The following is a 13,821-nucleotide window of genomic DNA, read 5'->3' on the forward strand; positions in this document are numbered from 1 at the left end:
TACATCACACAATAGCTGTCCCATCAAGACCATCATGGTGGCAGCCACATTGAGTCTGTGGGTGAATGTAGAAATTAAGTGGGATTTCATTCCTCAAACTTGACATTTTGGAAAACCTCAATGACAACTTCAAACATGTTTAGTCTTAATGCTCAGTTGGACATGATGTCAACCTCTTTATTCCCTTACCTTCTGATGTGCGATAATTTGAAATCTGTAAGAGATGTCATTTCATCATCAATTTTGATTATGTGGTTTTGTAGTTGCCAAGCTTCCTTATCACCTTTGGTGATGGCATTTATAATAATCCGTGAGTCACCTTCCACATTCAACTTCTTAACTCCTTGGATGTTCTGATTGCCCAGAGAGCAGCTTCAGCTTCCGCTACACTGTTTGTTCGATCCACCAAACACTTTCCTCCACATGCAATAAGATCACCATTTGAATCTTGAATTATGAATCCTACACCAGAAGGACCAGGGTTTCCCTTCAAGGCACCATCAAAATTGCATTTCCACCATCCTTCTTTAGGCCTTTTCCAAAGAGCCACATTAGGTAGGGGAGGGGAGGGATTAACCCCAAGGCACCCATTCATGGGTTGCAATAATTGATTTTAATATTTCATTATATTTTAATAATATAATATAATTTTTTTATCTTATTATAATTTCTATCTTGTAATTATTTTGTATATCAAATTAGCTTTAATATCATTATATATTATTTGTTTTTTATTAATATAATATTATTTTTATTGTATTAATATATTATTACTATATATTATTATCATTGTTACATTATCATGTTACGTTAATAATATCTTACTATTATATTAACAATAGTTTACATTGTATTATTTTTATTCTTTCATTTATTAATTGTATTATTTATTTCTTATTATTTTTATTATTAAATCCTGTTTTGGTGGGTACATTACATTAATATTATACATGCATTTTTTTTGATGGACGGTTTAGGAACCTGATACCTGTCCACACGTGCACCTCTTTAGCTTAGAGCCAAGGGTTGAGGGGCATCCACGCTATCAAGATCACCTGGGGCACGATTCCGACCTCATCCCTTGTAATGTCAGAGCGTTGCACACAATCGGACTTGATCCCTGGTGGGCTCTTTGTGAGCCATTCAACTTCACTAGTATACCAAGGGTCCATTGGCAATATTATATTTATTAATTAACAATATCGATTAATATTAGCATGATATAATAAAAATACACAATTATTGATCAAACATTAAATAAGAGATCTATATTTTTATTATTATATTAATATTTAAATAGAGTATATGTACTTAAGAATATATTTGTATTGTATACATTGTCATGTCCCCTCTTTAGTCTAACTAGCAGAGCTATGTGAGTTAGCCTATCATGGGGGTCTCGTAGGCTAGCAGTTGTAGATAGAGACTCATACAGGATATTCAGTGATCGAGCTTGCCTTTACAGGTAGTTTGGAGCTAGTTAGGTGCAGTTCCTTGATTTTAGGGGGTATCCCTATATTTTAGGAGGATGTGGCAGTTTCCAAATGTGAGGTTCCACGAGACCATTCCATGGTTTTAGTTTTAGGATGACAGGGTGTGTTCCCTAGTTTCTAGGAGCATCCCTAGATTATAGGGAAGGGACTGCTAGTTGATCCATCTTGTCCAGTATCAGTCACAGACAGGGGACACGGTCAGTTTCATGTTTATTTGGTTGGTTTCGGCTTTCAGAGGCAAAATGAGGAATATTTTAATATATTTAAATATTTCCTAAGTTAGCATTTAAATAATTTATAATAAGGCTATTTATATAGCCATTTCGGAGTAATAAGGGGAATATGGCTTCATTTGGTTAGATGTGCCCTTGTGTTATAGCTCGTTGGAAAGGTCTTGAATTATTTTAAACTGTTTTCACTATTCAGAGACTTTTTGGCGCTTTGAGCTATGACATTTTAATAAAGTAATGTTTTTCCTATAGCTTGGATGCCTTTATTTGGCAAAATGTTATTTTATTATAAAGTGCAAAGTGTAATTCTCATTTAGGGTTCAACTTGCAGTTGGGAGGAGTTATAAGGAGATAAAGACCTAATTGTTGATTATCTTTTGACATTTTGAAATTTGTGAGATTGGAAATTGCTCTAGTGGAGTGATTCAAAGGCTTGGGACGAAAACCCTAAGTTTGGAGTGTCGAGACGCAAACCTCAACAAGGATTCGGTGATTTAGTATTGGAGTTGGAAAGTACTATTCTTTGTGGCAAGAGTCGACATTCTTCATAGCACCATTTATTAGAAGGAAACATCACATTCAGCTAGGCAGCCAGCCTATTCCAGCTTGGGCATTTCTTCCAGAGGCAGCTTTGGCTTGTATTGTGGGCACCATTCCTTATTAGCAGGGAGATCATACAGGGTTTGTGACAGCAAGATCTCCATTTTTTGTGATTGTAATACCCTTATACAGCTGGCATCAGGTTCTTTGTAGACAACAACAAATCCATTTGATATATTTATTTCTTTGACTGCAAAAATCTGAATAGTATGCCTGGTACAATTTGAATCATTTCCAGATTGTTAAGTGTTTTCAATATATGAATGCTACTCATCATTCTTAGTTCGAAGTTATTTGGTATTTGTCATTTACTTGCATATATCTTCAAAAATACCTAAAAATTTGAAAATGAGAAAAAACCAAAAAGAAATCCGAATTCTATAAAGTCTATTCAAAGGTACAAAATTCTGGTCAAAGTCTTCAATTTTGAAACAAACATCAATCTCCAAGGTCACCGGGATTGCGGATCTTTCATACATCATTTAGGGTTTATGACCGATCGTTCCTCCCAAAATGGAATTATGATGTTATATAAACTATAACAAATTCATCATTTGTATGATAACAAGCAATGTTGCTCTAAATCAAAATTAAGGCCATACACCTTAAGATATGAAGTGCATGCATATAGACACAAGTATACACATTAATGCACGAAGACACAGAGCATACACATTGATGCATGAAGATAGGAGGCATACACAAAGTATACACATTGATGCATGAAGACACAAAGCATATATAGAGTATACACATCATGCACATTGTTAGATTCATTATTATTGATTGGAAAACAAAGAATCTTAAACACTTCTTTCATAATCAATTATGATTTAGTTTGGTAGGAAAGCCTCGGAAGGGCACCTGTAAACTACTCAATCCAACTAAGCCCAAGATTGGGCAACTTTCGACTTTGACAACTCACCTCTTGACCCACAAGAGACAGGACATCCCGTTATGAAAATTCCATCCCTTGGGGTGGTCTTCTTAGCTTTAGGGGAACTAGTAAATTGCAATTCCCCAACTTACTTCCTCCATTCATTCTAATTGACTATAAGATAAAACATATACACCATAATATTAAGAGATGTAATCAAGGTAATTTTATGATAGTTTATTCATTATATATATACAATTTTATTATCTCAAGTATATGTGTATGTATGCTCAAAAAGTCTAATCTTTTACCTTGTAGGATGGCAAGATCATGCTCTGATACCACTTGTATGTCCCCTTCTAGGACCGACCTTGATTTATTCTGATTTTCTTTAGAGTTTGAATCATACTTGGGATTTTAAGTTGTAATGTCTCAAGCTAAGAGAATATCAATTTCCAATAATTATCATATGGCATCATATTTATAAATAATACATACTTAAGCTTCAATTTTTCAATCCTTTCCTAATAGGTGGATGGTAGAATTATTGTTCTCGAGCATGCAAGCAATCTACTTGAGGCTCCCTTGTGGTTTTTACCCGTTTTGGGAATCTTTGCCTCAACATGACCGGATTACTCCTCTCCCTTCACGAACTCCCTACCCACTTAGTCATATTAGTGAGTGATTAAAGAATTGACCTAGTCTATATTACTATCACACATAGTTGTCATGCCTCTGACTATGAGGTTACGATTTTTAGTTATTAACATATATTATTAAGCATCCAAGGCAATTGACAAATAGTTCATACACATTCAATAATTAATATACTTAAATCCTAACTCCTTACTTCTTTCCTAAACTTAATTCTAAGGGGAGCGTGGATTTACTTGTTGCAGGGCGCTTGACACCAATACATTCCTTGGTTTTACTCCACCTCTCACTATACAAAACCAACTATCACCTCTTAGGGCTATAGCAGTGATTAAGGGTTAGACTACAAATATAATAATATCTTTGATATTACAAATATGTATATATGTGCATATATAATATAAAATAAGTACCCTATATATATTTATAAATATCTATAATCATATAATAATCTTTAATCTTCATAATGTTTTAGACATGTCATTCTAATGATATATTTATATATATATCCTATTTCTTTTGAACTCTTCCATATAGTTTATGTTCTTGACTTTCCTTTATATATATTATATACTTCGTTGTTTCTTAGAAATGCCTATATAATCCTTATTTTTCTCCTATATTTTTTACTTGTTTTTCTTGTACATTGTTTCTTTATTTTTGTCCTATGTTTCTCCATATTTTTTGCTATTCTATACTTTATATTTACGTACTAAAATATAATAATAAAAATGTGGGAGATACCGATAAGAATTGTGAATCATTTTCATCACGAATAAAATTGTTAAGATAAGAATAAGATCTATGTCGCTTTTTCCATATTGCTGAATTCTCTCCTTTCCATGTGCCATGAGAATTTGTTGCTGCTCATTCTTTTTTAATTTCTTAATGTTCCCCAATGCTTCTTTTATATATTACCATCCAACTTCTTATATCTTTCAAGACTGACTTCCTTTCTTAAATATATATCTTTTCTTTCCTTATGTAAAATGGACATGAGTTTTAAAAGTTCTTTTTCATAATAATTAGAAAATATCTTATTAGAGTTTTATATTTGCTAACTTCATACTATTAGTATCTTGTAACATATGATTGTTTCACAAGTTGTAATAATCTTGTAACTATCAGTTCTTTCACATCTTACCAAAACTTTCAATTTAATATGTTGTATGATTATAATGAATCATATTTAATTACAAATACATTTATTAATTATTATTAATATATTTATTAATAACATATAATCATTAAGGTAATTATTAATATTAATTTGATTAACATTATGGATTGATATTATATTGATAAATAATATTATTAATGTTGATTATAGATTAATATTAATGCAAAAGTATCATAGTTCAACTTCTCGTTCTTTGCCACTTCTCGGCGAGGCCAAAAGAAAAATTTCTCAGAAAATATCGAACAAAAATCGGCAACGTCTCAAGAAAATATCAAGAAATTTAAAAATAACTTTAATTTAATTTAAAATGCATTTTTTTCAGAAAACTCAATAAGTAGATGCATGTATTGAGTTAGTAAATGAGTAAACAAACCAAACAAGCTGATCTACATATATATATATATATATATATATATATATATATATATATATATATATATATAAATGCAATAAGTAACAAAATCGCATCCTCATATGGAATGCTGATGTAGTCAGAGACTCTGAACTCTGAAGCAAACTACAAATGCCGAATTGTCTTTGTCAAAATATAAGCAAATACAAATTTCAAGTTCAATATGAAACTAGTCTACATCTTCCTCTTCCCCATCCTAGTAGTTCTAGTAAAAACTATGGGAGAGGGAGGGGGTCTAGCAGCTCTAGCCATAGCAATCATCTGTGGTGGTGCTAGTGTTGGCCCTGGCAATGACTCCTCATCATCGTCATCCTCATCCTCATCCTCACTATCACTGTGCTCACTGTCACTGCCCTCACTATCACTGCCCTCCTCCTGAATGTCGTCTAGTCCCACAAAACCACCCTCCTCCATAGCCTCCCTCTCCAATTCATATATTTCATCCTTAGTGAACAGTGGAGGCTGTTCCTGTGCTGTCCAATTGCCAAAAGGATCTATGTCATCCAGATCAAGTGGCATAGTTGTTGCCATTACCTTTCTTATGTGCAACTTGAGGTTATAATACACAAAGACAAGGTCATTTAGGCGTTTTCATGCCAACTTGTTCCTCTTCTTTGTGTGAATAGATTCGAACAAACTCCAATTACGCTTACAACTACGCTTACAACTAGATGAGCTACAAGGCTGACATAAGATGCGAAGAGCAAGCTTTAGCAGATTTGGGACAGTACCACCCCAATTTCGCCACCAAGCATCTGCAAGATAAATATTAAAGAGTTAGAAAGCAAGATGAGGACAAGTTTTTGTAGCTTATTTATCTACTTATCATGCATGTGAAAGACTCCAAATTCCAAATATTGTACCTGGGGTCTGAGTGTGTTTGCCTCTCTTTGCCAAGGCTGAGGAGAATAGTTTGCCCGTTGCATTTTGATACACTTCCATCTCGGCCACAATAAGGTCTCTCACCGCAATGTTAGGTACCATCCTTTGCATGCATTTACTAAAGCCCTCCATGACCTCTCCATTGGGATCCGCATATGATGAAGAGAAGCAGTAACAAGGGTTGAGGAAATACTTCGTTGCATAAATGGGTTAGTGGAGCTGATTGCTCCATCTCCTATCAATAATATCCTGTATGGGCTGAAATTTTAGGCTCTCTCCCTTGTAGTTATTTCTTACAGCCTCTTTCACCCTATCCATGGCCTCATAAAGGGACCCCATTGGGGTTTGTTCCCCATCTACCAAGCGGAGAACTCTAACCAATGGCTTCACCACCTACAATTGAAAAGTAGAAAACAATTATTGATTAGAGACTGGGGTTATAAACTAATAATCAAAGACTTGATTAATAAGTACAAAAAAAAATAAATCAAATTTTGAAGTTTCCAAGTTACCTCCACAATTTCCATAGCTTGATCAAAAAATTGGATGTCAAACACAATGTGTGCAACACTCTGCCCATCGAACTTCTTTGAATAACTTGACTGTAACCATTTTGGACACACAAACATTTGCCTCAAAGGATTCATATGATGAACTCTTTGCAACGTTAAAAAAATCGTTGCAAATCTTGTGACTGCGGGTCTAACCAAATCCTTTTCTTTGGTGTCTAATTGCGGGTCTAACCACATATTCAGCCTCAACCTTCATCACAACATTCTCTAGCATTTGAGCCAAAGTCTCAGCCGTCTTTATCTTGTCCGAGGCATCCAAAGATTTAAGAAAGACTACTTGATCCTTGCAAGAAACTAAAAAGTTGATGATTGTATGGTTTCTTCCATCCGTTCATCCATTTGAAAGTATGGTGCAACCATACTATTTCCATTGTAACTTTTGCTCTTCAACCACATCTTTACCCCAAGAAACAACATCTTTCATATTAACTTTAAGTACACAACTTTGATTAAGAAAAATTAGTTTCAACAAAAACAAGTAAATTGTAAAACTGTAAAAGTATTAAATTTTGAAACAAGTGAAGTACCTCCCACTTGATGCAACATTGAAGGAGAGCTTGTTAAAAAACCAAAAATCAGCACATTGAATGTCAAGTTGCTCATGCATATCCCGGTTCCATCCAATACCCTCCAATGATGGTTGTGCTCCTAGTGTGTTTCTATGCACAAAATAACCTTCAATAGAAGAGTTTTGTGGTCTACTAGAACTAGCAGATGTGGAAGTTGAGCCGGAGGACCTGCCACAGGTAGGTGTGTTCTGTGTGCGGATCCGTGGGCCACGAAAAGAGTTCACTATCCCCTCAATTGCTTCTTCTTCATCAAGGGTGATTGGGATACCTAGTCACATGACACAACCCACATCATTTCATTATGAATCATGATAATTGTTTTAGCACAATCATTAGTTGTGATTAGAAAATAATAAATGATTCTTAAAAGGAAACATACCTTGTGATTCGTAAATGGTTGCCCTCATCGCCAGTTTTGCCCTTTCCCTTTTCAACGTCTTCTCTTCTTGGGCACTAAGCAAAGCAATCATCTCACTTTTTATTTCCTCTGTAGTTGCACCACAAATCCTTGTGTCACGCTTTTCTATACCAGCAAGGTGGTACTTCAAATGGGATATGCCTCCACAGATTTGGTTTTCACATTTCATGCACATGACACTATTATATTCTGTTCCTTCAAAGGCATATTTCCATGTAAAGTCTCTAGCCCCTTTAGGGCGCGTGCCTATGAATCCAGATGGACATGCTATGAGACCATTGGGAGATGCTGCAGCTGACCCAGATGTAGAGGAAGCCATATTTGCTGGAAAATCAAAGAATAAAACAAAAAATGTATTAGCCTTTAGGTTTTGAAATTTTTGAGAAAAGCTTGATTGTTTTTGGAAAAATTGCAAAAAGATGGTGTTAGGTCTTTGTCATGACTCATTACACCCTAAAATGTATTAGAGAACATTATAAATGGTATTCCTAGAGTCTTAATTAAGTTAGATGCAAGATATGCAAGTTTGGGAAGACAAAAATAAGTTTAACTCAAAAGAACAAAAAATTGAGAAACTTACTTGTGGATCCGGATTTGCTTGGAAAGAGCTTCGAATCCACTTCGAATCCGCTCCTAATCCACTAGAAATCGCTACAAATCAATGCCAAAAATTTAGGTGCTGCTCTAAAACCCTTCTCCTCCACCCAAGACGTCGAATGCAACAAACAAAACAATAAAATGTCATTTTTTTGGCATAGGTATTTATTGGATGCCGCCCGCGAGAAGACTGCAAGTTATTGCAAGAAATTGGCGATTTATCGCCGACTTCTCGCCAACTTCTCATGGTGATAAGTGCAAAATCTTGGCCCCGAAATTTGCAATAAAACCTCAAGTTTTCTTGCCGCCCTGGAACTTCTCGCGAGAAGTTGACTTATCGGTGATAAAACGACAAGAAGTTGAACTATGCATAATATTATATTGAGTAATATTAATACTATATCATAGATTAATATCAATGATTAATATATGTATTAATTAACAATATTGATTAATATTAGTATGATATAATAAAAATATGAAATTACTTAATTAATTATTGATCAACATAAAATAAGAGATTTATGTAATTATTATTACAAAAATATTTAAATAGAGTGCGTGTATTTAAGAATATATTTGTATTGTACATACATCAATAAGGGCTTATGACAGATCACTCCTCCCAAATTGCTTGCCCTAAGCAATTATTATCATATTTTTTCTTAGTTAGAAAGGGAATAATGATCTTATATAAACTATAACAAATTCATCATTTGTATGATAACAAGCATTCTTTCTCTAAATCAAATTTAAGGCCATACACCTTAAAATATGAAGTGTATGTACTATGCATAAAGATGACGAGTATTCACATTAGTGCATGAAGACACAAAGGGTACACAAAGTATACACATTGATGCATGAAGACATGAAGCATATACGAAGTATACACATTGATGCATGAAGACATGAAACATACATAGAGCACACACATTGTTAGATTCATTCTTATTGATTGGAAAACAAAGAGTGTAAAACACATCTTTCATAATCAATCATGATTTAGTTTCATAGGAAAGCCTTGAGAGGGCGCCTGTAAACTGCTCAACCTAACTAAACCAAGAGCGCACAGCGTTCCACTATGACAACTCACATCTTGGCCAACAAGAGGCAAGAACGACCCACTATGAAAATCCCATCCCTTGGGGTGGCCTACTTAGCTTTGGGGAAATCTGTAAACTGCAATTCCCTAACTTCATTTATTCTGATTGATTACGAGGTAAAACATATACACCATAATATTAAGAAATGTAATTAAGGTAATTTAATTATAGTTTATCCATAATATTAATATTAACACACACACACACACACACAATTTTATTATCTCAAGTATATGCATATGTTTGCATATACAGTTCTAGACTGAAAATAGATCATGATTTGTATGGAAAAAACCTCGCTATTTTTAGCCTATGCAACTTCTCATGAATATGTTGTGGGATTTAAAAAAAAAAAAAAAAATAACAATTTTTTTCATGACATTCAATCACAATTTTCATACAAACTATGCCTGCAATTTTATCTCGTCCTTCTAGTTTTGATGTGTAGTTAAATTTTAAGTCTCCATGACTAATTGTCTATTGCTTAAACTAAAGATTGAATTAATCACACAAATCATTGGAATTCAAATTAAGGAAATGGAAATTGAAGCATACACATATAATTACACCCCATAACCTGTTTTTCATTTGTTTGAAAAACATACAAGGAAACCTCCACAGCTGGTATAACTCATAGCTGCATGGAAATCAACTGTATCTTACGTTGAGTTTTGCAGTCCTTAGGAAAACTTAGTCTTTAGACCTTTGGAACACAATTTGAATGAAAATGCTTACAGTTTTGTATCTTGCTCCTATCTTTATGCTACTTTAGCTTCTTATCTGAGCTTCCAAAATAGCAATCTTTTCTCATGCAACAGATGACTTGGAAGATAAGTCTAAATCATTAGTACTAATCTGTACTTTACTAGATTTGATTGACTAAATAAATTACTTTCACTTTAATTACTAAAGTGAAATACAACATAGGTTAACTTGAATAACTTGAAGTTTTTCCCAAATGATCATTTTGAACTTTTGTGGAAGTTCCTATTCAAGCTTAGAACTCAAGAATTTGAAGGTTTTAATTGGTTACATCAAGCTGTGCGGCATATCAGAAGTAAACAGGCAGCTAGTCACACCAGCACATCATAATATCATATGCCTAGGTGTATAATGGTGACTTTGTTGCTATTATAGCTAGGTATAAAATGGTGACTGTGCTGTTATTACCTGGGTGCTTGAGAGAGCCAGTGCAACTATGCATAAAACCAAATGTATATTTCGATCTTGAGGTCCTTGATTGAACGGCAAAGGTATAGCCTCTAGTCACTTCTATTTTCATGAAAAATATTAACTTTATGTTGTGACAATTGTGTGTAAAAATACAAGTGATTAAAGGTGCTTAATGATTTACTGCAGGATGCAAGGATGTGTGCTATTTGTTAAGGTTATGATTCTGTTTATTTAATTTTTTCCTCATTGAAGTAATGTGCATTCATGTACATGCTTTTGGTTCTTGTATAGATTCCAAATGCAGACGCCCTGCTAAGTTTTTGGGAGGTTTTGGATCTACCTCAAGTTACTGCAGTAATTTATTTGGCTTCAGTGGTGAGAGAGGTGTGTATCTTTTATTTTACAAATGTTGTATTGTTGAACCCGTCATGTTTGTACAAAGGAATTTATTGGTTTTGAAGTTTGAGCTCAACATTTTAATGATTAGTGATAGTTTGTCTTTATTTCTTTCAGCTATGAACATAGAGTAATCTCAGTAGATGCAATAACAAAATTGTTAGCTCTCTTTGCCTTTAATTGGGAGGGGGAATGTGAAACCTTATTTTATCAGGGATTGTTGTGTTCTGTTTCATATAAGTTCTGTTGATGGGTCATTTGACACACTGACTTGTGGAAAATATAGTTTCTCTTTGTAGAGAAAAAATCAGCCGCCATGGCTGGAGAAAAACCTTTTTTTCTTCCAATTAAATTTCACGTGATTGCTCCACAAGTGGTCCACTGGTTATTATTTTCTGAGGATTAACCTAACTTTTTTACTTAAGTTGTGATCCATTTCTTTTTATTAAAATCAGCCATGCCTAAATTGAAATGCCTTGAATCTAATTGAAATGTTTACAAACCTATTCAATGATATGTAGTGAGCTCAGATTCTAAAACTAACTGGCATGTTGAATAAAAGATGAAAGAAATGAGAGGAGGGCAGACGAGAAGATGAGAAGGTGCTATGATCCTACAACAACATCCATCATTGAATTTTGCAAACTCTCAAAAAACTAGGTTATAAAGATAACTGATTCACACAAACTGTAAAATAATTAACGTAATCATCTATGAAGAATAACTCAAAAGAGATCCTGGTTGTTACAAGACCACAGGTGTATTCACATGCAACATCAGGATTTAGTAGGGGATCAGATTTGCAACTCATATGAATAACAACTAGTTGCATGTGTTTAGGGAATTTACAACATGAAGCCATACCAATTTATGTGTGTGCAGTTAGAAGAATAGCAGGCCTCATCTATGGTGCGCCACAATTAAATTGGCGAAAAGTGACAACAAGTGTGTGTACCAGTTCTTGTTTTCTGGCCAGCTGAGCAAACTCCTTTTACATCTCAAAGCTTTGGTTTAGTAGACTCAATGGAAACCCAGGTACATTTAGGAGATGCTTCTGTTCCATTCTGATTGACTTCAGTTATGACAGGAACAACATGGTGTTACCGTACTATTTCAATCTTCTGGGCATTGTAGGTGCATAGGAGATGCTTCTCCTGTTTAATATTTTGTCAGTCATGTCAAAGCTAGTCAATTTTCTTCTTAATTAGTACAAACTATACTTTATCTGTGTATTGTTTTGTGAAATAAACTATCATCTGCTGGATGTGTTAATTTAGTTAGGCGATATGGTATTATTCTTGGTGTATGGTGGCCGCAAGTGTCTGTATACTCTAACAATTTCAGACTTTGATTCTTGGTGGTTCGGGCTGGCTTATTCTTCATGATGTCTAAGTAACATCAGCATGAAAAATGGAACTGGTCAACATTAAAAAAGGAATCAATTTGAATTCTGAAGTAATTGATAAATACCTCAGCCATTGCTTCCTTTTTCAGACTTTATGGAGACAAGCACGTATGCTGCATGTTAAGCTTTTTCAGATAATTTTTCTATTGTTAATCACTGTCTTCAGTTTGGTGTGGGATGTATTTTGGCCAACCCTACTACCTAGGGTTGATGTGAGTTTTCTTCCACTACAATATACAGAATCAAATACTTAATATTCCAAAATAAACACCAATTTCCAACTCTCTTGAATACGAATGCTCATATGCTAAACAATGTATTTGGATTGTGTGATCAAATGAGATAACCTCAAGGTTCCTTCTTATTGCAGACTGAATTAGTTATAATGATGTGATATGCTGGTTATCACAAAGGGAAATATGCTGTTCATTCAGTGGATACCAAGTTGACTTTAACTTCTTCCAATCAAATGACTTGCAAAGAGATAATGGTTTAGAAATATCATCTAACTCTAAGAATGTAAGAAACCATGGATGTCTTTGTGACTCCTACCAGACTTGGTTCAGCCATCAACATCAACCAAGCTAGAGCAATATCCAAAGGTAAATGTAAGATGTTCAAACTACCAGCATTCTAGTAACACCAACCATTGATGCATGTCAATTTGCAACGAAATCAAGTTCATAAATATTCCATTCGATCAAGCAAGACAAACTTTCAATCAACAAGCAGCTTGTGGTTTGGTCTAAGCATGTTCACCAAAGGTGCATCTAGATATCTTTCATTCAACTAAACACTACTAATCAACTTGAAATTAAATTCTATTCTAAGTGAGGAATTAGAAACCATGCAATACTCCAACGCAACACAAGTAATCCACCATGGAGATTGACAATGAATCAATGATTACTTTGATAACATTATGACAACAATTTTAACAAGTCTCTCCCCTAGCTAATCTAATCTCCTCTCCAATGAATCTAATCTTCTGAGTTACGAATAAGAAGGCCTTGGCCTTTTATATTTTCTCAGTTATAGTAAGGGCCAAGATCAATTCAAGATCAAGGGCCAAGACTTACCCATGCAAACCCTAATTAGGGTTGCCACACTATCATCCAATTACATAAAGGCACCACCCTATTGGCCAATAAGAAAATTACAATGCTTTTGAAATCCAATGAGGAAATAGATAAGGTAGGGGCTCTAGGTGCCTTCTAGATGCACATTTGGCATAATATAATTGAATGTGCTTGAACA

The 13,821-nt window shown here is 34.3% G+C and overlaps 1 protein-coding gene across 4 annotated transcripts in view; it reads left to right on the forward strand.

Annotated features, from left to right (window-relative positions):
- Positions 1-13,821, forward strand: part of LOC149530900 (uncharacterized) — a 359,431-nt gene that overhangs the window by 27,579 nt on the left and 318,031 nt on the right. For all 4 annotated transcript variants that reach the window (XR_016359208.1, XM_089811737.1, XM_089811740.1 and 1 more), the window contains exon 3: positions 11,055-11,147. Coding sequence is in view for 3 of the 4 variants with exons in the window: in XM_089811737.1 (XP_089667863.1) it covers positions 11,055-11,147 (93 nt within the window). In the remaining variant the exon portion in view is untranslated. The remainder of the gene's footprint in view (positions 1-11,054; positions 11,148-13,821) is intronic.

The sequence above is a fragment of the Cupressus sempervirens genome, chromosome 11, assembly GCF_028749045.1.
Source record: "Cupressus sempervirens isolate cs-2001-9-10 chromosome 11, ASM2874904v1, whole genome shotgun sequence".
In the NCBI taxonomy this organism is placed as follows: Eukaryota; Viridiplantae; Streptophyta; class Pinopsida; order Cupressales; family Cupressaceae; genus Cupressus; species Cupressus sempervirens.